The sequence below is a fragment of the Pollachius pollachius genome (genome assembly GCF_949987615.1).
Source record: "Pollachius pollachius genome assembly, chromosome: 3".
NCBI classification, from domain to species: domain Eukaryota; kingdom Metazoa; phylum Chordata; class Actinopteri; order Gadiformes; family Gadidae; genus Pollachius; species Pollachius pollachius.
The window spans coordinates 43,901,887-43,926,971 of NC_136936.1; the positions used below are offsets into that span (position 1 = coordinate 43,901,887).

A 25,085-nucleotide genomic window follows, 5' to 3' on the forward strand; every position below is an offset into this window, starting at 1 on the left:
TATTCAGGGTTATATGTGCTTTGTGTCATTGTGTACCATGTCCTTTTTAGGAGATGTGGACTTTATCTAGCCTGGAGACCATCCTGATCTCCTGACATCACATTTTGTTTCGCTACACGGATCCGTCTGGGCCTCTGGTCGCCCGCATCAGGGTAAACACAGCCATATTGAACGATCTGCTCCACTGGAGTTTCTCAACAGACAAGTGTTGTTTGCCATTCTGAACAGCGCACCGGGATGGCATGATGGCATGTTTAGTAATACCGATTGGCTGAACAAGGTTGTCTGTCGAGGCAAGAGTCCCGCCCATGGAAATCGATTGGGCTAGAGGCTCAGACGGATCCGTGTAGCGTAACAGAACGGGAGGTCACGTGATCAGGGCGGTCTCCGGGCCAGACTTAACCCTGCCGGCTGCTGAAAGATTTTTCCCCCATTTCCCCCTCAAGATGAAATGAAGCATCCTATATCTAACACGTTGCATTATCCCTGGCTCATGGGCCCGGCCGGTGTGACGAGTCAAGTGCAACATGGCCTCCCCGAAGGTGAAAGTTTGGGAGGACTCTGTATGCAAAATCCTCAATCAATCAGTTGGTGGCACGGCGCTATCCGGAGCCTCTGGGTTCCAGGGCTGTAATGAAGCCATTAAATCGAGGAACATCCTGCCTCAACCTTAAACCTGCGTGAGCCCCTGCTTAATGGTTCTCACATGCCAATCAACACTCCGGTGTGCTCAACCCAACCCCGGCGCAAATTAATTCAAATCCTACTCCCATCATGTTACCCAGAGCTAGCCCCTATGACACACTGCCTCTTCTGTGGAAATGGATGCCCTCCACTGGAGCGCTGGAGTGATTCTCTCAGGTTATTTAAAAGGCAACAAGCACCGGGGAAATGGCAGATGACTGTCATAAAGAGGGTGTTTAGGGGTGTCTCCCACTGGGTGTTATGAATTATGTGCCAAGTGGTAGGTCTCTTAATGTGTCTCAAATTGAGACAAAGAACGAGTGGAGACAGGGCTCTTTGGAAGACAAAACCCTGCCAAAATACCCTTAATGGTTTGACATTAAGCTAATTAAGTTATAATAGCCGCAATATATGCAAATTACATGTAGTTAGGCACCTTTCCAAAGTACTCTGCTGGGGATGCTGGGGATCCCTTCATGGTGAATTGTGTGCCAACACATGATTACCTGATACACCATTTCTCTTCCTGTATGTTTGAGCTAGTGACAGGTGTGAAATGTACATATTCCTACAGAAAATGCAGTTATACAGAAGAACAATATTTCCACATCTCTAAGCCATGCTGAATGCAGAAGCTGAATTGGCCCACATTAATTGCAACGTTAATTAGTTCTTTCTCAGGTTAATCGGGAGGAGGTAACAGGGCGGCTTTTCATTTACTTTGTTAACAGTCTCTGCAGTCTCTGGTGCTCCTCTGTTTCAGAAGCCAGGGCGGAGCCGTCCCCGTTTTGAGATTGCCAGAGTCTGCCCTGTTACATTCGCTAAATTTGGTGCGGGACCTAACAAGAGAAAAATGCTCCCATCGATCATGTTGCAGATGCAGCCTCTTAAGAAAGAAAGCGAGTGTGAGAAACAAGAGAGTGTAAGAGCCAGGCTCAGATGCTGAGAAATGAATCAAGCGGGAAGCTCTGCCAACAGCCATTTCCTGGGCGAGAGGATGGGAAAACTTTGGCCCCCGGTCTCTGGAGACATCATTTGTGCGCGTTCTGCCGACCCCCTCCTTCGCCCTGAGGTTTTTTTTCGATGCAGGAACCGTCTGCATTCTGCTGGGGTTTGATTTTGAGCGCTTTCCATGGTTGAATCCTTCTTCAAACCTGAATCAGATAAGGTGCGTGTGTGTGTGTGTGTGTGTGTGTGTGTGTGTGTGTGTGTGTGTGTGCGGAGGCTTAGTTGTGTCTATGAAGGAAGGTGGCTGGGGAATCAACGCTGGGCGCAGCTTACCTTCTCAACGGGAGCGCGCCAGTCAGAGACAGATAAAAACCCAGTCAGACTAATAACACGTGTCCGTCACAGTTAATCCAACCGTAAAACTTGAGCTCTGTATGCACTATAAATACCCACAGACCTTTAGCGTTGCCATTTATTTATTAGGAATCCCAGCTGTGAAACCGCTAACTTAAGGCTTTCAAGGGACGACTATCAACACCAGGAGTACATTTATGTGATTAATAACTGGGCTCAGGGCATTATACCAAACATATGTCATATTAAATATTATGATGTGCTGATGTGCACCTATGCATAAACGCACAACCCAATTTCAGAGGTTAGAAGTCAAAATGTATGTGTTTAGCCTTACGGAAACGCAGTCTGTGTTTGTGAGCTCAAAACCTTTGGAAAACATCTCTGGTCCTAATTACAGTCACAGGAATCTGCAAATAGACAACGGCTGCCTGCTCAGCTGTACAGCTGCGACTGTGTCTTTGATTTGTTCTACAACCGATGCCTGATTAGAGCACACCCTGTGGACCACAAAATGAGCACTTGTGTTTTTCCACAAGGGTCTCTTATTTAAACATCACAGCTCTCATTGAACAGAGGGAGGGGGCGGGGGTGGTCAAGTCGATATCAAAGTCAGAACAGAGAAAATTGCTATCATACAAAAAGGACTCCGGACGACCTAGACCGCAGAGGCGTCACTTTAATAGTACCCCTGATAAACTGCTCAACTCCATTGTTATTTCGCCGTCATATTTTTTGTGCGTGTGCATATGCCGGCGTCTTGTTAGTTTGAATGGATGGCTATGTGTTATTTGCCGCTTAAATCCTTTCATTACAGCGAGCCATTAGCTGTCTATCTGTCAGACATAGACTATGGTGGATCTCCTCTCTAACTTTCTCTATCTTTCTCTCCCTGCCTTCCCATCTCTCTCTCTCACTCTCAGCTGCTAAAGACGAGGGGTGTAAACAAAGTGACTATTTATCTCCCTGAGTGACTTAGGCTCTGATAGCTTCTATGTGATAACTCATTTACAAAAGAGACATCCCCACCACCACCACCACCACCACCACCACCAGCTCCACTACTGCTATCAATTGCCTTTTCTTTTCTTTGTAGCGGAAGACGAAATAATCTTCTACACTATTTAGCATTTTCCATGAAAAGGCAGTCAATTATATAATGGCACACTGCGGTGCCACGTATAAACTCCTATTATTCATGAATCCATTTTCTTTCTGATTAATATGCTCCCATTCATGGGAGCATATTTATTGAGTATAAATTGAGTATAAATAACCTGGCTCCTTAGCTTACCCACCCGCCATGCCCTGTCCTTCCAACCAGGCTCCTCAACCCAGGAACCTTCTCAAATGGGTCGGCCCAGCGGGTTGACTTATAACCGGAGGGTTGATAGTTCGATCCCTGGCTCCTCCTAGCTGATTGCTGAGCTGCCCCTGAGCAAGACTCCTAACCCTAATTGCTCCTCGCGAGCTAGCTGTCGCCTTGCATGGTTGACTCCGCCGGGGGTGTGTGAATGTGTAAATTTGTGTATAAACCCTTGTAAGTGGCTTTGGATAAAAGCGTCTGCTAAATGCCCTAAAATGTAAATGTGAATGTAAAAATGTCAAGTCCTTTTCTCTTTTTTCAACTGGTTCCCCTCCATGGCTCCATATTGTGTTGCTGGTTGAATTTAAAAAACCTACCCTAAACCAGGATTGGACGTTTTTTCATCCTAATTTGTATGGTGTCCCTGACGGAAAGCTCTTCTCGTCTAGGTGTACACTAGGTACGGGAAGTGCTACACCTTCAACGGCAACAAGAACACGTCCCGGAAAACCAAACAGGGCGGCATGGGCAACGGACTGGAGGTTATGCTGGATATCCAACAGGATGAGTACCTCCCCATCTGGAGAGAGACAAGTAAGCCTCCGAAATGTATTCCCCCCCCCCCCCCCCCCCCCAACACTATCCCATCGCGGCGCACACAGCAGGCACTGCATCTGTGAACCAGGGTCCTGCCATTTCCCGCGGAGTTGCTACGTGATGCATTTTTGATAAGGGCCCTATGATCTCCAGTAGGAAATCCGCTTGTTTTTCTTGTCCGATTGAAGTTGTGGTTTTTCAAATCCGTTCCTGAGCAAATTAACTTATTGTCGGTTTTTCTACGGTAATGTTGCACCGATGACCCATTTCCTGGTTGTAGTGCTCCTCAAACAGGACTAAGACATTGTTTGCAATTAACTTCAAGCCACCTCGGAGCTGTCGGTTAACAAAATGCGGCTGAGATATGTTTGTTCTCCCCGTGACACACACACACACACACACACACACCCACACACACACCTCCTTTTCTTTTCGTCCTCCTTTGTTAACTCTCTGTACACGCGTCCTGTCTTGTCCTCCTCCTCTTCCGACCAAGACGAGACATCCCTGGAGGCCGGCATCCGTGTTCAGATCCACAGCCAGGACGAGCCTCCATACATCCACCAGCTGGGCTTCGGGGTCTCGCCGGGATTCCAGACCTTTGTTTCCTGTCAGGAGCAGAGGGTACGAACAACATGGACATCATCGAAACACCCCCCGTTCCTCTTCCAGCCCGATCCCTCTCACCCCACATCGCATTTCTCATCTTTCCTCCTTTCCTCGCCTAGCCCTGTGTCTCTCCCTCCGTACCGTGCTTCTCATCTTCCCCCCTTCCTCTCTTAGCCCTATGTCTCTCAACCCACTTCAACTACTGCCTCTCATGGGCTAATAGCTTACATATATTTATTATTATAACAATCAACAATCAAGAGATTGGATGTGCACTTGAATTATGCCTCAAGAGTGCATAAGGAACTTGCAAACAACATAAACACTTAATCACAGAGTTCAACCCCCCCCCCCCCCCCCACCAGCCTCCCCGAGCCCCAGTGCTAGCCAAGGCCCCAGCACTAGCCCCCCCAGGCCCCAGCACTAGCCCCCCCAGGCCCCAGCTCTAGCCCCCCCCACCCCAGCACTAGCCCCCCAGGCCCCAGCACTAGCCCCCCCAGGCCCCAGCACTAGCCCCCCCAGGCCCCAGCACTAGCCCCCCCAGGCCCCAGCACTAGCCCCCCCAGGCCCCAGCACTAGCCCCCCCAGGCCCCAGCACTAGCTCCCCCAGGCCCCAGCACTAGCTCCCCCAGTCCCCAGCACTAGCCCCCCCAGTCCCCAGCACTAGCCCCCCCAGGCCCCAGCACTAGACCCCCAGGCCCCAGCACTAGCTCCCCCAGGCCCCAGCACTAGCCCCCCCAGGCCCCAGCACTAGCTCCCCCAGGCCCCAGCACTAGCTCCCCCAGGCCCCAGCACTAGCTCCCCCCACCCCAGCACTAGCTCCCCCAGGCCCCAGCACTAGACCCCCAGGCCCCAGCACTAGACCCCCAGGCCCCAGCACTAGCCCCCCCAGGCCCCAGCACTAGCTCCCCCAGGCCCCAGCACTAGCTCCCCCAGGCCCCAGCACTAGACCCCCAGGCCCCAGCACTAGCTCCCCCAGGCCCCAGCACTAGCTCCCCCAGGCCCCAGCACTAGCCCCCCCAGGCCCCAGCACTAGACCCCCAGGCCCCAGCACTAGACCCCCAGGCCCCAGCACTAGACCCCCAGGCCCCAGCACTAGCTCCCCCAGGCCCCAGCACTAGCCCCCCCAGGCCCCAGCACTAGCTCCCCCAGGCCCCAGCACTAGCCCCCCCAGGCCCCAGCACTAGCTCCCCCAGGCCCCAGCACTAGCTCCCCCAGGCCCCAGCACTAGACCCCCAGGCCCCAGCACTAGCCCCCCCAGGCCCCAGCACTAGCTCCCCCAGGCCCCAGCACTAGCCCCCCCAGGCCCCAGCCTTGGCTAACCCTGGGCCTCTGTAATCCCTCTCTGTGCTGCAGCTGACCTACCTGCCCCAGCCCTGGGGGAACTGCCGCTCCACCAGTGAGCAGATGATCCCGGGATACGACAAGTACAGCGTCAGCGCCTGCCGGCTGCACTGCGAGACCCGCGAGGTGGTGCGGGAGTGCAACTGCCGGATGGTGCACATGCCAGGTACGGTCGCCCAGGCAACCGCATCCTACAGCTGACTCCACCCGTACCCGGGTCTCCCACCGACCGCCTTGACCTAGTCTCGCTGTAATCGCGAAAAACATATAACGGTCAGTTCAGCGGCCGTCGCTGTGGGGAGAAATGATGACACAATTAGAGCGATTAGGGCTATTAGTCACGAGTGTCTCGTGCCTGCAAAATTAGAGCCGCATTATGGGATAGGGACTTATTACAAGGACCTTAATCAAAGGGAACAGTGTTATAATTTGGATTTATCTGTTCGAAAATTGTGCGCAGCTAAGCGTCAGCCAGATGTGTTTTGCGTTTTAAAGGGTGGGACATTGGCTCAATTTAAGTCAAAGTTTTGTGGGATCTGTTTTATGATAAACCAAATGTATATATTTGTGAGTATATAAATAAAATATGATTATAATTATTTTTGGATATATATCATCATATTTTCACGTATCAAAATGTTACGGTTTCTATAACTAACAATACTTTGAGAGATTTTGACTTATTTTACGTTGATTAATGCATAAATCAATGTCTTTTTCATAGATGCCTACATCAATAAGTATGAAACATAATGTGTTTCATACATATTCCGATCTCTAGATGGCAGCAAGCTCACAATATTATTAACATGTGTAGTTACCCTTTAACAATCCCCAGACACACACAATATTTCCTCAACACCTAATTCGAGGGCTAGAGCGAAGCCTCTCTATACTGTATACTTCTAATATAGCCTTCCTTTATTATCTTGGCCAGGACCCTCTTGGCAAGAGGGTAACCTTAACAAGCCTTATCATGGCTATATCAAATAAACATAACAAAAACATCATTTATTAAAATGTATTACAGATTATGTTGCTGCTAATCTTTTACAACACAGTTTTACTTCCACAAATCATTAACTTTATGAACACCTTACTGTCAATTAATTGAGCTGCTCGATTAATGCCTTTTTATTAGCGGCCGGGGTGCTTTGTTGAGCCTGTGAGAAAGTGAATCATTGATCGTTTCTTAAGGACTTCTTCTTTAGGGGTGGATCATCCTCTTTTTCAAAGCTATCGGGGCTGGATATCCATAGATGGCCCTGACATATTGGATAAAACACATATTTTTCCCACCATGTCTCCCTTCATTGGTAGATGAATGATAAGATGTGCACAGTGCTACCGTCTGTGTTCCTCAAAGCAGTGGACACGGCTTACTGATGATATTGTCTCTGATTGATCAGACTCATTTTCTGTCGCGTTCTCCAGGAACTGCAGATATCTGCCCGCCCAGTAAAATCAAGTGTGTTGACAAAGCACTGGGTAAGAAACTGTCTCCTTTCATTTATTTTTCTCATTACAATAGACACCCCAAAGGGGAAATGGAATCACAATCAGTAACTATGATCAGGAAATGTGCTTTCTCCCACTACCCCCCCCCTCTCGCTCTCTCTCTCTCACTCTCTCTCTCTCTTTCTCTCTCTTTCTCTCTCTCTCTTGCTCTATCTCTCTGTCTCTCTCTTTCTCTCTCTCTCTCTCTCTCTCTTGCTCTATCTCTCTGTCTCTCACTCTTTCTCTCTCTCTCTCTCTCTCTCTTGCTCTATCTCTCTGTCTCTCACACTTTGTCTCTCTCTCTCTCTCTCTCTCTCTCTCTCTCTGATATGAGTACCTAGAGGTAGCCTTGATGGAAGGTTAGAAATGACTTTCCTTCCATTATGCCTGTGACAATTTAGAGCCTTGATGTGTGTGCGTCCCCCTCGCTGCGCATAGTTTATTAACAAACTGATGCGCAATTGCCGCCCATCTACATGCACGCCCTGCTCTTCATGGATGCTCATGTGTAGTCCCTCCACCGGGCCAGCCAACCTTGGCTCTCACCTTGCTCCTCAATCACAACAGCTATTATGGCTGCGCAAAGGTGCCCTGATTTCACAGGTCTTACAGCGATGGTAAAAGAGATGGTTTATTAGGGCAACGGGAGATGAATGAGAACTATTATGATCTCCTGGCCAAATAAGCCTGAAATTTAATTAAAGCCCTCTGCTGTGAATACGGTCAGTGTTTAACGTGCGTGAGAATGAGATCTTGGATATATATTGTACAATAAAGGCACGCGTATTCATGAAAAGATGTATTTCCTCCATTCCGCCCGGTTTCCAATAAATGTACTTGCGTATAAGTTGTATTGTAATGTTGTAGGTGGCATTTCATTCAATGGCAGACCAAGAATAGACGCTTCTGTGTTTGCATGCAAATATTTCACGTTTATAAGCATTATTAAAACAAAGTAATCATCATATATTTCATTATCTGAATCAGTGCTTGCCTGATTCACGGCGAATAAATTCGTGAAGAAATAACGACGATGAATTAATGATGATTGCAATTGCAAATAATGTCTAAAGGATGATTGTGGGGGTGGGTATATATTTATCGTAACTATTTGGCTAAGCACACACACTAACACACAAATAAACACACATTCACACAAACACACACACACACACACACACACAAGAGACTCAAATTTAGATAAATCTTAGCGAGTGTGTCTTTTGATGAAAGATTGTGAAACGAGGATGAAAGATCGCAAGCAGGAGATGAAAGATCCTGAACTGGAGCCGTCCATGCCCTGCACATATTGATGAGGGCTGTACACCGTACACACCACACGCTAGCTCCACCACTACATCGTTTCTCCATTGGGATCTAATGATGGAGAGAGAGGGAAAAGGGCAGCTGATACCCACAGCGCTGCCATAAAGCACTGCATGATTACCCCTTGCTCACATGGTGGGAACGTGGGATGCAATCCCAGGGTCCCCTTACCTTTTTCCCCAGGCGTTCCCATTACATGACGGAACGCCCTGCAACGGGGCGTTTCCAAGGTGAGTGTATCGGCGAGAGGGACGAGCATGGAGGCGGCTATGTCCGTTTCTGTTCGATGTTTTTAGTGGCGAGAGGCCGGAGGGAGGGATGGACTTCCAAGCGAGGGAAATCCATTTCCGTTACATGATCGGGATATTGCTCGGTCAAATCCTTTATCAAAAAACACAATATTTATTCGCCTCGACTTTTATTGTTACTCTTCATGTCCTGTTCTCATCCCTCTCTCTCAGAGGACTGTTCGCCGGCGTACTCAGCTCATAGGAAGTTAGACAACAGAAATAGAGTTAGGATAGACTGGGATAACACTATGATTCATGACCGTCTCACAGCCCGGTGGTCACCAGTGCGATCCATAAAGAACCCTGCTGTTTGCTAGGAATAAAGGCTGAAGCGATAGGTCCATCCGGTTGACTGTCTCTCTAACCCCCCCCCCCCCCCCCCCCCCCCCCCCCCCCCCCCCCCCCCCGGCGTGCCGCAGCCCTGCTCCAGAAGAGCACCGGGGACACGTGCCCCTGTGAGATCCCCTGCAACCTGACCCGCTACGGTAAAGAGCTGTCTATGGTCAAGATCCCCAGCAAGGGCTCTGCGCGCTACCTCTCCAGGAAGTACGACAAGACAGAGGATTACATCAGGTACGGTGTGAAGAAGCAGCGGTGAGTGCTGCTGCGTGAATCCCCCCAGCTCCCAGGTTCTGGGTCTGACCTCCCTTGGCTGAAGTCTACCTGGGCAAGATGCCTGAGCTCAGCCTGCTTTTGAATGACATTCATCTAAAAATTATCAAAAATAAGTCTACTCAATAACTTGTAAGATGTTGAGTAACTACCCGTTTCAACCGACCAGATGTTACTGATGAGGTCGCTGGGTTGGGTGACATTTGTTCTCACCAATTTGAGGCATTTTACAAGCCATCGCTGTCCTTCCACTTCCCCTTGTTTCATCAGATGCGGTGAAGGAAGTTCTCTAAAGCAAAAGAAAAGGCCCAAACGCCCGGAGCACAAAAGCGATCTGTTAACATTTAAGACGGGGCCCAGCGCAACAGACGGCAGAGGCACCATGTGCAGAAGTGTTGGGGATGGGCCCCGCTCATAATGGCATCATAAATATTTATAATGAATGCAATTTGCAGAGGTGATCCCAAGGACAAAGTGACGTCTCTGTACGTACAATGGGCTTGTAATGAGCTTCTGAGCCCTGACAATGGCTGCCACTATCACAAGACGGGGGGGGGGGGGGTGGGGGTAGAAGGCAGCCCATTGACTGATCGGGCTGCCAGTGTTTCATTCTGAGGCTCATCTCAGTTAAACTATTTAACACCCCATCATTTCTCAACCGTAAGCGCCATAAGCGTTAATTGTGGGAGGTGTGACATGTGCGTGATTGAGATCATTTGTGGCGATGATTAAAAAATCATCGCCGTAGAATTATTTTAGAATAACATGTTCATATATATTACAACTAAAAACCGCTTTTTTAAAAGGGGGTCATGGTCATATATATGATATATTGTCATATATATATATATATAAGAAAGTTGTAATATAGTCATGGTCATATATATATATATATATATATATATATATATATATATATATATGGCCATGACTATGTTACAACTTTCTTGAGAGGGCTCATCTTTTGTTTCACCTTTTATAGGTAATCCGTCTTTGTCTGGGGTAAATAACAACATGTCATCCGTCAATCCAGGGACAACTTCCTGGTGCTGGATATATTCTTCGAGGCTCTGAACTACGAGACAATTGAGCAGAAGAAGGCGTACGACGTGGCAGGTTTATTAGGTATGTTAGTCCGTCCGCGTCGTCATCCATGTCCTTATTTATCCTCAACCAAAATAAAATATATATACATACGAAAACCGTTCTGACTGCTGACACTACCCGTTTTTTCTAACCCCTCCTTGGGGATGGAACACCTTGGCGCTCCATCTCATCATGCGGTTTGACAGAAACGACTTGACTCCGTGCTGTGTGTGTTTGTGTGTGTGTGTGTGTGTGTGTGTGTGTTCCTAATGTCAGGCCCTCTCTCTCCTATTCCCTGTCTATTCAGGTGACATCGGTGGCCAGATGGGTTTATTCATTGGGGCCAGCATCCTGACAATCTTGGAAATACTGGATTACATCTATGAGGTACATGATTTTATTTTTCAAACATTCTATCAGTGTGCCACGACCGCTGGTTATGCCCACCACCCAGTCCATCTAGAATGAACTGGGAGCTGTGTGTTGCACATCTGATTTTTTGGTGGATGGTGGAAAATATGATATTCTTTTGGGAGCTATGGTGCGCCCTAATCGCAAAGTGGCACTATTTTTCCTGCTGAAATAGAAAGTGACTTTAAATTGCAACTGCACAACATCTTCTATTCTGTGTGTGTGTGTGTGTGTGTGTGTGTGTGTGTGTGTGTGTGTGTGTGTGTGTATCTGTGTGTGTGTGGGGGGGGGGGGGGGGGGGGTTCGCCTTTGTATTCACAGAGCTGTTAATATTTTAATCAAAATATCATTTAGCTGAGTGAAAGGGGGAAACGAAGCAGTTGCATACGGAGGAATCTTCCCATTACAGGCCCGCCGGTTCACTGTACATGTGCCTCTGCATTGTAAATATGAGGAGGCTCGAGTAAACAACATATATAGGGTCCACAATCACAATGTGGACTACAGGTCAATAAGCTCCCATAAGCTTAGTGGAAATGGCCGTCTCTGCCCTGAAGCCTACCAAACTGTGTGTGTGTGCGTGCCTGTGTGTGTGCGTGTGCATGTGTGTTATGTGCATCCGAGCATGTGTGCGACTGAGTGTGAGAGCAGCTAACGGTCTGGCTGCAGCCTGTACTCCCCACACGCAAACAGCTAGTAAAGTCTTCGGAGTGTTCCCCAGTCCCTTGTCTAATTTCAACCACCACAGCCCCCTCCACTCACCTCTCTCTCTCCCCCCCTGTTGCAGGTGATGAAGAGCAGACTGCAGCGTCTACTGAGGCCCCGGAAGGAGGAGAGCAAGAGCAAGAGCAAGCCACAGACTACCACCGTGGCCACCGTGGGTCTGGAGGACATGAAAGCGAAGGTACACGTGGAGGTAGAGTTGGTCTGTGGAGGCCTGTCCCTGCAGCAGCAGTGCCCTCATTAAGGAGAAATGTGAAGATGATGTTGAATCATACAGTGCTTCTTGATAATATTCTAGCGTGTTAAAGTAGAACTTGAACTCGATGTGTCCATGTTGAGCTCTTATATAAATCTAATGCTGTGCACTTCAATCTATGAATTTAGCTGCTTTTAAATAATGGATATCGTGGATACTAGCTCAGGTTAACACCACAAAATTGCTTTCCTTTGCGTCAGTTAGGTCCCATTGAACACATTTTACAGTGTGAGAGGGACAATAGGCAGTTTGAATTGCTTGCATTGTGCATGTTTGTTCCGTGCTTTGTTCAGATTTTCTCCTATTGATGCAAAAATAAAAATGCAGAAACAGGTGGCAAAACAATATTTTTGGGGAAATGATTATATTAATATATGTTTCTATTTATTTGAATTCTTGATTTACTTCCGTCCTTGAAAGATAAACACAAAATATTTGTTTATGGTTTGTTTAGAGTTGAGTGTTGATCATTTATTAAATGTTGAGGTTGGCATCGGAACCAAAGTACAAATTGGAGTTTAGTTGTGGAATATAAACTCAGCCACTGTTCCAATAGTTAAGTATTTCCTTGAAAAACGATGCATGGAACCACTTTGAAGTTTTTCATGTCTCTCTCCCTCTCTCTCTTGCTCTCTCAATCTCACACACTCTCTCTCTCTCTCTCCCCCTCTCTCTCTCTCTCTCACGCTCTCCCTCGCTCTCTTTCTACTTGCTCTCTCCACCACAGGAACCCAATGACATGATCAGGACTCTCCCGGAAGGGGCCTACGCCAACACGATCCTCCCGAACCACCATCACCTCCACCACCACCACCCGCGACAGCATCAGCCACCCCCACCGCCTCAACAACAACAACAACAACAGCAACAACAGCCGCCGCAGCAGCAGCCACAACAACAACAACAACATCCACAGCGCCACAGCGGGCGCCACAGTGTGTATGAGGACTTTGCCTGCTAGAGCGCCCTTTATTTCTTTGGTTAGTTAAGTTTTTTTGATTTCTGTTTGTTTCTTTCCTGTTCCTGATGACAACATGGAGACGCGTGTTCTCTCTGTGTGCGAGACGACAGAGGATGGTGAAGGAGGAGGTTATGGGAAAGCCGCAGGGGGACCCCGAACCAAAACAAACACATTTGGGGGCCGGCCCCCTTACTCTGCTGTCACCAGGTAAAACATAAATAAGAACTATCACCACACAAGAAGAAGCTACAGCCAAAGCCTAACACCAAACATGCGCCGCTAACTGACCACATGTACTCTCCAGTACGTAGGCACAAATCGGGACTCTGAATATTGGTATAGTTTTGGTTCTCCTCGTCGTGGGAAGGAGGGAGCCGCTCACCACACGGTCCCTGGTCCGGGGAGCGAGAGGGATTTGATCGGGGTTTCTTATTTGTTCTTTCTTTTTTTGTGACTTTTATTTTTCTACATTTCACCACATGGGAGTGGGAAAGGCATCCATGGCGTCTTACTCACGTTTACAAGTAATGGCAAACGAGAGAAAATGGATATTTGATTCATTAATTCATTGATGCATGGGACGCCGTGCTGTTAGTGTCAGGGTCTCAGTCTCTCTCTCTCTCTTTCTCTAGCTCTCTATGTCTCTGTCTATCGCTCTAGCTCTGTCTCTCTCTAGCTCTCTCTGTCTCGCTCTGTCTCTCTCTCTAGCTCTCTCCGTCTCTGTCTCTATCTCTTTCTCTCTCTCTCTGTCTCTCTCTCTCTCTCTCTCTCTCTCTCTCTCTGTCTCTCTCTACTCCAAACTCGTTTAATTTCTCATCGCTGCTGGAAGTTTCACTGTACCATAAACCACAACACCGCTGTAATTAATGTAATTATTTACGAAGCTATTCTGATTAGTCATCTATATTGTATACAAGATGAAAGTATATCAAGAGAGAAACCTTAATACATCAGAGTGTGTGTGAATGTGTGTACGCCTGCGTGCGTGCATGTGTGTGTGTGTGTGTGTGTTTGCGTTTGAGAGCGGGGGTTAAGAATTATTTAAGCTTAATCGTGTTACCTTGTCTTTACAAAATCTAGCATCATCCATCCACACAATACACTTTGTAGGGTTTGTGGTAAGGTGTTTAGAGAGTAGCATAATAACTGTAAATATAATGCAACTTTGAAACTAAAGAGGAGGTCTATAGATATGTTGCAGTGGCTGTCGTTTATGTTTGAAACTTCTGTAATAGTCACCTCAGTAACTTATTTTACCTTTTGAATAGATATTTATGACAACAATCATGATTGTAGCAACTACTGTATACTTGCTTTTGAACGCTAGCAATCAACTGTCAGTATAGCCGATGTATATCAATTGAGGCAATTTATAATTCAAGCAAAGAAAATGTTATCTGCAATATTCTTTAAGATATGCTCCTATCAATACTTCATTAAGTAGAGTTCCAATTCTGACGGGTGCTTTTGTTGACCTAAGACACGCCAACGTGTGAACGTAAACACATAAACCCACGCGTAAGCAATAGCTGAATGATTTATATTGGTGTGTCTTCTTTTTTCAAACGTTCTCAACGTGAATTCGGCAACGAAGTGCAGTGACGAAGGTGAGCGTGCGTCAGTTCGGCCGTGCGGTGTGGTGACGTGCGCGCCCTCGACGGCCCGAACAACACCAGACCGAGCCCGTCAGGCCCTAGTCTAGAGCTGCCAGGAGAGAGCAAGGCACCGCTTTTTCGAAGCGGGAAGGGGAAGAATGCATTTTTATCTAAACTTGTTATTTTCCTGTCCTGCCAACTTATTTCCTCGTGTGTGCCGTTTTGTCTCGTGTTTATATTTAAACGGTTATTGCAACCATTCGGACGATTGTCAGAGAGAGGCTGCTCTTTAAAAGGTGGATAAACGTCGCCTGGGCGATTTTGTTTTGCATCCATTTGTTTCCACAAAGAGATTCCGCGGCGATTGCTCTGTCACATCGCGCCTCTCCGTCAAATAATCACGGACTATACGTGTCTGTTTAATATTCATAATCATGTGTCACTCTGACATTTCCAAAAGGTTCCCAGTCACGGTCTCGGGTGGCATGGTGTACAGACTATGCATAACAATGTTCTCTTCTGTCATCAATAATTGTAGCCGTCTTCTGACAAGTCACATGGGAAGGGGGGGTGGGTATTTTGTTGGGGGGGGGGGGGGGGGGGGCGGCATATCATCAATGTAAAAGCTTTAGTTTGCAAGTCCATCATGTGACTGAAATCGTCCTCAGACCTCGAGCGCAGATCCCTCAGACCTGCAGAAGTTCCTCTAGTCTGCATCGTAACGCGATTACGCACCAGATCCAAGACTCCAGGCATTGGATTTGGATTGAGCCCCCTGACAGATAGTAGGATTTGTTTTGTTTTACAGCTGCAAGTCCACTTGATGTGCCTTGTAACTAGATGGTGGGCGGGCATGTATGCGCGACAGCAGATGGGAGGTCTCCCTCCTCACTTGGCGACATGTAGCTTACATTACTGGAATTCCTGCTTCTCAGGACCGCTCACTATGGCCATCCTATCCAACAGGAGACTGCCCTTGTTACATTATACTCTCACACACAGCCCCACAGCTATATAAGTTTCTGATTCCAATTTCTCCCATTATTCTTTTTACCTTAATTTTCGAGAAAAGAATCAGGACAATGTCTATAAGCCAGGTGATGCAACCAGATGTCATGATGGGTAGATCACAAGAGGTAATTCCGTCCAATCAAGAAGCGACGTTGAAAAGGCCGACATGCATTGAAAAGGACCCGCACCTCCAGTACCAACGGACGCTTAGCATTTTGTACAGGTCTTATCTTGTGACTGTTGTGATAACACGTTTTATAAATGCTATGGTGAATATGACAACTATTAAATTTTAGATTGATAAACCCATGCCTCATCAATTTAGAAAGTGGTGACTTCACTATGTTTGTTTGTCCGTTGCCATTCATTAATCCCAGTCCAATTGTTGTCTTTTCCCCAATTCCCACCAAATTTACACATAAACACATTTTATCCTGATCTCTGAGGACTTAATACAATGATCATTAACTGACCACTACAAACTGAAGTTATAAATCCTCGAACCCTGTTTATGTATTTCAGTAAACAATACTTTCACTGTTGCAGTATTCAAAGTGGGGACACGTAAAGGGTGATCCGTGTTGGGGGTTCAATGTGCTTTAATGCCGCCATTAAGCAGACTTTTGAGGGAGCCAGACCCTGGCGTGCCCTCTAGCAGGAGAAAGTCCTGGGATTGTATGTAAAACCAAGTACAAAATAATGACATACAATTAACTTCCAGCTGCTCTGTAGTTATGCACTTTAACTGCTTGCCTCGGGGTTGTACATATGAACCCCTGAAATGCTAAAGCAGTAATTACGTTTGTGGTGATTTCCCCGTTGTTTGAGTTCGGTGTTTTTCTTAACGGGCCCAGACGTCAGGCCGGCCTCAGGGAGGGTTCGGTTCAGCCTCGCTGTCCAATAAACACGTGAGACTTCTTTGGATATTAGTATGTGCGAGAGCGGAGGACTTTTAAAGACATCTCCAGTTTAATAGTTTGTCTGTCTGTTTGCCTTTACAGAAAGACACTTTTGCAGGGTACCTAAGGAACGGACATTTATTTTAGTCGCGTCAACATGCGTCTACTGACACCTAAAGGACAAAAAGATTTCTGTCACTGTTAATTTACAGTTCATCTTTTTGGGTTTTAATGTTGCCCAAGTGAGTAATCAAAAACAATATAAAATGTTTATAATTAAATATTCTTTATTTTGTAATTACAGTAATTCACAGTTCATTGGGAATTTAAGTATACACGTGAATGTGGTCTGTACATTTCAAACAATATGACATGGTGTGAATCAGGTAAAATAATTTATAGGCAAAAAATAAATAAAATGTTTTGTTGATCTTAGTTCCTATGAATGAATTATTTCTATAGTTTTTAGACAGCTGAAACTAATGGAGGGACACATTGACATTATGGGTGATGGAAGGATAATAAAGTTATTGATATTAAAAGGGATGAAACTCACTGGAAATGTGTCTCCATCTTCGATATAAAAGAAGATTTAACAGGACATAACAGGTGAGTGGTAGTAGTTTGATGACATACTCCAATCTCCACGAAAATGTAATTTCAGAAAAAATAAATAAAAATAAAATCGAATACAAGTCAGCTGCGATAAAGTGCCCTTTCCACAGAAAATCCATGAATGACCTTTATGCAGTTTTGTCAAAATTACAAGGATGGAGGTGTTTCATCACAATGTCAGGAGAATTGACTGGATGCTGAAAAGAGTTGAATCCTTTGAGCGGCTAACAATACCGTCCACACCGGTACCCTTATTGTAACGTGTTACCAGTTTACATATAAATAAATAGGTATATTTCATAGTTCAGCTTCTAAAGTGATCTCATGAAGTCTATTGGAAGGGTGGAGAATGGTTGAAATCCAGGGACAACATGCAAATACATTTAAATGTGGTATCGTTAATATTAAGTTAATGAAATGAAAACCCATTATTTGTAAGAGAATAACAAAACAGTTGAAATACAAGAAATTACTTGTTTGTTTTCAGGACCTGTAATGGTATTCAACCATAAAGTAAAAAACAAAAACAATTATTACATAAAATGGTCTTTATCTTAGCAAATAGTTACTATCAGTGTATTTAACGAACAATTCATGCTGAATTGATCTCTACTTAGGCAACGTAGCATAGCGTGCTAACCCCAAAATGCTATATTATGAATGTATCTTGTTGCTGTACTAGCAGTGATAGCCGATTCAATTGAAATGTCCCGTCCTAGCGATCCAACTGCTGAGAATGTTTTTATTTGCTTGTATTCTCTTCCTGTACATTATAGTATATTTAAAACATCCCAGGTCTGGTACACCCACCACTGCTTTTTACTGCATAAAAAGGCCTCTCAAAAACTCGTAGAACAGAGAGACGTTTAGCTAAAACAGCAGAATTAAAAAATAACAGACCAATAAATTGGGAGAAGAAAATGCTCCACAGTAATTCCAACAGTACCAGCACCTTTCGCTTTTTTGAAATGTAGAAGTCAATTTAGTTTGTTTAAATATTTTGGTCTGACAACTTTCACATAATGTTACCAATACAATACAACATTCTTGAATCCCAACCCAACATGTACACCATTAACCTCTACCTCATGCTGAATAACAGACGCCACTCCAAATCACGCTGGATTTGATCACTCCAGGTATCTCTTATCTGGGTCCTTCAGAGAACCATACATACCGGGCCGTGCAAAGGCGTTAAGGTAAGACCACAATACCTTTCAGAGGTTAAAACACCGTCGGTACAATCTGTGGCTGGCCAAACACATTTTCTACAGGTCTACATTTCTACGAGAGAAGAACACGACCGTCCTCCATTACAGTTACAATCTCATACAGCATTTGTACTTTTTATCTTTAACAACAGACAACTGGGCAATACCTCCAGTAAGCTAAGTGGCAAGCCACTTCAAAACATTTCTCTCCTAGATAAATAGCAGGATGTAGTCGGATGTTGCTCTCAATGTAGCCGAAAGCAACATCCAACCATTGTGCAGGTCACTTTAAATGCTGCCCCGTGTATCCTGGTAACGACTCCAAAAATATAAACCGTGCCAGCCTACATTTAAAGCCAGCATGTACTTAAAAACCAAAGGTGAAAAGGCACATATATATGGAAAATTGGCTTTGGTCAAATACTCAAATGAGCCAGTAACAAAAGTGTGGTGCAAGTGCAACACATGACGACGGGTGCTTTGTCCATAACCATGTTATTAAAAGAACACAGTTCTCCCGTCTTTCTCGCGAACAGAGAGACGCATGCATTGTAAACATCGGGCGAAAAAATATTAGGAATGTACTGCATTTACTTTCCCCCTCACTCCTGTTAAAAACAAAATACCTCACATTCATACACACCCGGGATTGGAGGGGGGGAGGGGAGGGGGGGTTTCTATCACCAACACGGTGTGTGTTTTCAAGTGCTGTTCCCGTGCTCCTGCTCAAAGAGCAGCATGGCGAGCTGCGAACGGGAGCCCAGCCCCTCCAGGCTGCTCTGGAGGCAGCGGTGGTAGATGTCCTCGCTGAGGCGCGGGTTGCACGGCTGCTCGCGGTGCCGCTGCCGCAGCGCCGGCTCCAGCGCCCGGAACACGTGCAGCACCGAGTACTTGACGAACACGTCGTAGACGTCCAGCGACTCCAGCAGCTCCTCGTTCTCCTGGACGTCGGCCGACATGCGGGCGCGCGTGGCCATGTAGTCGGCGTTGTAGAAGCACGCCTCGTCGAAGGCGCCGCCGTCGAAGCGGCCCGCCTCCCTCGCCAGGTCGCTCGGCGTGCCGTTGGCCTGGGCCGGCGCCCGCTGGTCTTGGTTGGCCACGGCTGGGTGGAAGTCCTGGAAGTGGACGGGGAAGAACACCTGCCAGTTGTTGATGGAGTTCATGCGGCAGCGGTTCAGGAACTCCGTGTTGACGTTGGTGTTGACCTCGGCCAGGAAGAACAGCGTGTCCACCGGGTGCTTCTTGGAGATGATGTCCATGAACTTGAGCTGCGACGGCGTCTCCGTCTTCACGCTGATCCACGGGATCTTGACGGCGGGGTACTTGCGCTCGTAGATGGCGATCTGCGCCTTGACGCCGGCAAAGATGTCGTTCTGGCTGACCTGCTGTGCCTCCAGCGGGTCGTAGATGAACAGGAAGGTCAGCACGGCGTTCTCGCTGGTCTCGAAGGCGCCCGCGGCGAAGCCCTCCAGGAAGCGGTCGACGTGGCCGCGGTCCTGCAGCGTCAGCGGGACGATGACGTGCACCCGGGTGGCCTCCGTGACGTAGGGCATGGGGATGATCTCGATGTGGCTCAGGGGCCGCACCAGGTGCACCCGCTTGGCCAGCGAGCGGCTGTGGCCCTTCTGGTTGACCGCCTCCAGCTGCAGGTCCAGGGTGTACTCCATGCCCCGGGTGGGGTCGAAGCGCCGGTAGCCGTTGATCAGCTGCTGCTTAGTCAGCCGCAGGACGGGCTTGTACTTGTCGTTGAGCCGGTCCAGGGCCACGCTGATGACGTCCGCCACGTCGACGCGGTCGACGCCCCGCAGCTCGCACTTGGGGGCGCCGTCCGCGCACGAGAAGATGTGCTCTTCGGTGAAGTACTCCCACCGCAGGACCTCGAAGCGGCTCTTGGGGTCAAAGGGCGGAGTGATTCCGACCGGCCACTGCGAAGTGCGGTTTCCGTCAAAGGCCACCACACTCACGTTCTTTATCTCTTCCTACGAGGCCAAGAGGGAGACACCTTAGACATGCAGTACCTTACATGCATTTATTTACTATTACACATGGCTGCGGTGGGGTCTACTAAAAAAGGCTGTGAGATTCATCCACAGAGATCCTTCCGTGACTTATGGCGGCGGTGACGGAGAACGCCGGTGATTTGTGCCGCCTGGAATCAGCTTACCTGCAGCTTAGCGATCTCGTTGTAGGTCCTCTGGAGCTCAAGCTCGGTGAAGTGCCTGTGCAGGCGGTACATCTGCTCCGGGTCGGACACTGGATGGACGGTCAGGGCATTCTTGCACTGCTCGTTACCCTCTTGGTATGGATCTGAGTTCTTGTCCAACTTGTAATGTGAGTATTCCAATCCCTTAAAAGAAAATTAAAAAGGGACTTTGAAACAAGAGCAGAATGGATTCCATGCTAAGCTAATTCGCTTGGCATACTTTTCAAGCATAAACAGGTGGAATTACCTCTGGTGCACAAAGCATGTTTTCAACCACAGCTGGACAAGAGAACACAGAGCGCTTTCAAGCGAAGATCTGACTACCGATTGAATACAGACAAGCAACGAGGCCAGGTCTGGTAACAGTACAAGAAACGTTTATGTTTTAAGACACTCTTTATAGTACTTCAAGCTGAAGAGTTCAATAAAGATTTAGAGACTTGCACTTTTTATACTCTTACGTGACGAAGGGTCATATAACTGCAGAAATAAACACCAGTGTGCATAAAACGTCTTAATACGTATAATAAAATGGTATTAATAGGTTTTCAGAGGCACAAAATTACATACAAGACCAAAACCAAAAACCCATACCAACAGTGGTATTCCAAACATTTTAGCAGAAAAAAGTGATCCCTTAAGAAGCTTGGGTGATTATAAAAAGTGAATCCAGTCAATCTATTAATGGAACAAACCCTTATCCCACCACTTGGCTGAGACAAGTGCCTGACCAAAGGTTTTCCAACAGCTTACCATCTTCAGCAGCGCACCACAGTGTGTTATCAGTAACCTACGGTCACTGACTTACTGGTTCGAGAGCTCCCTTCCAGTAAGACCTAGGCCTCCAGTCAAAAGATGTGTGGCCAGATGTTCTTTATCAACAGTGCGACTGTTTCTACCCGCCCACCTCTAAGCCCCCCTACCAGGGTCTACGCTTGACTTTTCCCCTACTTATCCCCAAACCCTGCTGGAGACCTAGTGCCAATAACCAGCCATCATTGTCCCTCACTCACCACCTTTCTCTCTCCCTTCCTCCCTCTCTTGCGAAACTCTTAGAAGAACAAGATGCTTTTCTGTTCCCCACTCTCCTAGCCTCCAGGAATATACATTTCCAAATAAATGAAAAAATTGAAAACAGTCTTTGCGATAAGCCAGGCCTCTTGTGTTGATTTTGAAAGTAGTTTCTAGAAGGTTATATTCTTATACACGAGGTGAAACTGGAGAGTTAAAGAGTCAAGAGTTAAACTGTCCTATGTGCTAATCTGCAAATGCAACTTAAACTCTCTCGTACTCGTTTAATTGTTCTCCCTTTACAAAGCAACACATAAAATTGCACTGATCAAAAAGCAATTCAGGGTGCACATAATTCATTGCGGACAAAAGCCTGGCGCTGCTGCTAGGACAGGTAAAGGAACAGGCCAGGTTTCAATGGACACTCTTTTGACCTTCACGGCTAATGCCATTACAAAGAACGGACGTGTTGACCCACAAGGGATTTTAACCCATTGACCCTAAAGCCAATACCTGGCCTACCTAAGCCTAGCTTAGCCTCGCTCATCTTAGCCTAGCCAGGACTATGTGTTTATTTTCAGACATGGCGCGACTGTCAAAAATTGCTACTGTGTAATAACAGATATTCGCCTAGCCTCTGTTCTCTGCCTGACTGTGCTTCCCTAATGGCCTTATACCAGTTCTACCAGATACAATCTTAAAATGGAGTTGCATTATTTTGATAAAATTATAAATATAAAAATCTGTTGGATTTGTGTTTATAAAAACAATGTTACACACCCACTGTACAAACAACATGAAAACCATGTTTTCCTGCACAATGATATGCTTATGTTGAGCCCTGACTGCATGCGTTAAGCTTCCCAGGAAAAGAAATAAAATAAAGACATTGAAACTCTGCATCAGACGAACTTATAAAGAGCGACTTAGACCGACTTATAAAGAGCCCGTCCGACTTTTAAATCAAACAGATAAACAATCATCTTAACAAAACCACTGACAAAAAACAAGACAACGCTGTCCAAAGAGCGGTGGGACACCACCGGCGGCGGACCCACCTCGTGCTCGCCCACGCAGCTGGTCCCGGCGTAGTCCACGATGCAGCGCCCCAGCCACTCGTCAGGCCTGGAGCTCAGGATGTCGTTGCGGCAGTTCTCCAGAAAGGGCTGCAGCCGCAGGAGCAGCGTGCGGGACAGCAGGTACCCGAAGCCCCCCGCGCAGTAGCTGCCCTCCGCCCTCTCCCCGCCGCCGATGAACTCCTGGGGCACGCCCATGTAGAGCCGGCGCTCGATGCTCAGGTGCTCCACCAGGGCCTTGACGCGGTCCGCCTGGGTGTAGGTGTCGTCCTGCACCAGGTAGAACCAGTCGTAGCCCTCCAGCGCGTGCTCCATCATGTAGCGGACCGTCTGGTACATGTTCCAGACGGGCCGCTCGTCACCGTGAGTCACCACCGCCATGCCGTGCGGCACCTTGCGCTGGTGCGTGCCGGTGAAGAACAGCACGTGGTCCAGGTGGTGGCCGATGGTGTGGTTGACCGCCACGGCCAGGGTGTTGAGGGTGGCCTTGGAGGTCATCACGCCCACGAACAGACGCTCCCGCATGCCCAGCTCCGAGCTGATGTACTTTGCTCTGAGAATTGGACAAACATAGTGAATGAACACGCGTTTCGTCATTCCTTCTTACTTCTGGAAAAAAGGTTTGGTGGAACGCTGCCCAGACAAACATCGTGCCAGTTGGCCATGCCTGGTTGTGGGTAACTTTTTAGGCTAATATTTGATAGCTGGGTGTGTTTCTATGTTGGGTCTCTGTGCATGCTCTGTAACAAAACAAGTTGTGGTAAGATGTCATTGTGGAATGAAAGCTAATCAACGTGTGTGTGTGTGTGTGTGTGTGTGTGTGTGCGCGCGCATCAACAAAAACAATAAGAATTCATTATTTTTGTAATGACACGATTTCCTACCATTATTGTCGTTTACAATAAATGATTGACTCCATTTGAACACTTAAATGTTCAAAAGGAAGAACAGGTTCTACACATCAGACTAGAAAGTAAATCACACTACTGACTTTTAGGATCGCTGACTGATGGCAAGAGGGGGGTGAAATGACTTTCGTGCGGAAAGGAATGTCGAGGCCAGGTAATTTGGTGTCTTGGAGAATGCGTTCAAGGAGCTTTACATTGCCCGTGTTACTACTCAGAGCACACAACAGCATACAACACAATTCCCGTAATTTACACTTAGACCTAGATTTCGCCTACATTACTTGCATTACCTTTTTCTAACTAAAATCGGAATGACGAGCCCTTTAAATTGGCCAATATGGAAATTGTTATAAGTCATACAAACTCTTATTAATCATATAAACCACAATACCGAAACACTGCTTGTGTTTCGGCCTGTGCAAGTATCTACATAAGCGATGCCTACTGGCAAACAATTTAATAAGCATTAGGCGCAGAATCAATATTTGTAGGGTCAACCAACGCTTACCTAAAAAGTTTCTTGTTAGAACTTTCTTGAACTTGTTTATATGGGACAATCCTTGGCTCGAAATCTTCCTCCGAGTCCACATCGTTGTTGGTCGATATCGAACTAGGTTTGCGGGCACCTTTCAGTGTACCATCTTGAGGCAAACTAACATCTTCACTGTCTTTACCTTCGAAATTACATGCTTCGTCTACCCAACTGACGCTCAACAAACTCAAGGTAAAGCCTAAAGAGATGCCTATAACCACCGGCCCGATGGGCCTAAGGAATGACACCAGCATTGAAAACCGCATCTTTCACGACGCGTTCGAGTCGCTCCTTCTTCGACCACAATACTGTCCAGGAGACCCCCCGTTCCTGGGATCAACCACACATTCAGCCCAACGCAAACAAGCCGCCTTCACACTGAATTAACGCTCTGTTTTTCTTTCCCAGAAATCACGCAGGATTCTTACGTGTCACTGAGTGTAGCCGATCACAGGCTCCTCCCACAGCAGACGTACATGTGCGGGAGCGTTCCAGTTCACCCACAGCCCAGTTTCGCTGCCGCCCTGGCTGGAGACTGGAACCGAGCCATTTCATCCCGGATCAAACCGCCAACCTACCATATCATTGTATGTGTCTACCGTAGAGCGTAAAATGACTACATGTGTACGCAACATAGTGTGTATGCCTACTGTTCATTACTAATGAGGTGTCCATATTGTAAAAGGCTATAGGCCTAATATGTACATGGGTCTTGCCCTCCAAGTCCCAATATAAATCGAATCAAGCTGATCTAAATTGCAAAAATATGTTTTTGCAGTAGGCAATTGTATGGGATGGACTTTATCAGATATCACATGGTGTGTTCGTTTTGAGTCCAGTCCATTCACAAGCAGAATACACATTTTACTAACATGCAATAGTAATTGTAGGCGTTGAGGAAATATGCCTACTGGGTTGATAGGGTAGGGCGATGTCAAATATGAAACAATATCAGCAATAAAATAACGTATCCTATTGTACATGCACATATGATATATGTTGATTGAGATTAAATAATAT

The 25,085-nt window shown here is 46.9% G+C and overlaps 2 protein-coding genes across 2 annotated transcripts in view; one reads left to right on the top strand and one right to left on the bottom strand.

The window, feature by feature from the left end:
• asic4a (acid-sensing (proton-gated) ion channel family member 4a) overlaps positions 1–13,004 on the top strand; it is a gene marked incomplete at its 3' end in the record, with an annotated part of 58,860 nt that extends 45,856 nt beyond the window's left edge. The window contains exons 2-10 of the mRNA XM_079731493.1: positions 3,742–3,886; positions 4,386–4,513; positions 5,855–6,008; positions 7,277–7,330; positions 9,375–9,528; positions 10,601–10,692; positions 10,961–11,040; positions 11,852–11,968; positions 12,771–13,004. Coding sequence (XP_079587619.1) covers positions 3,742–3,886; positions 4,386–4,513; positions 5,855–6,008; positions 7,277–7,330; positions 9,375–9,528; positions 10,601–10,692; positions 10,961–11,040; positions 11,852–11,968; positions 12,771–13,004 — 1,158 coding nt within the window. The remainder of the gene's footprint in view (positions 1–3,741; positions 3,887–4,385; positions 4,514–5,854; positions 6,009–7,276; positions 7,331–9,374; positions 9,529–10,600; positions 10,693–10,960; positions 11,041–11,851; positions 11,969–12,770) is intronic.
• A 3,830-nt stretch (positions 13,005–16,834) lies between these two features.
• On the bottom strand, positions 16,835–24,521 carry chpfa (chondroitin polymerizing factor a). The gene is made up of 4 exons (XM_079733218.1): positions 24,042–24,521; positions 22,608–23,178; positions 20,500–20,682; positions 16,835–20,314 (listed from the first exon to the last, which is right to left on the bottom strand). Exons 1-4 carry the CDS (start codon positions 24,329–24,331, stop codon positions 19,037–19,039), a joined length of 2,322 nt encoding a protein of 773 aa, XP_079589344.1. The 5' UTR covers positions 24,332–24,521; the 3' UTR covers positions 16,835–19,036.
• Positions 24,522–25,085: the final 564 nt, after the last annotated feature.

Coding starts and splice junctions, on each gene's coding strand:
- chpfa (XM_079733218.1), bottom strand. CDS start 24,331: ATGCGGTTTTCAATGCTGGTGTCATTCCTTAGGCCCATCGGGCCGGTG. Junction 23,179..24,041: donor TCTAACAAGAAACTTTTTAG/GTAAGCGTTGGT, acceptor TCCAATTCTCAG/AGCAAAGTACATCAGCTCGG. Junction 20,683..22,607: donor GCTGCGTGGGCGAGCACGAG/GTGGGTCCGCCG, acceptor TTTTCTTTTAAG/GGATTGGAATACTCACATTA.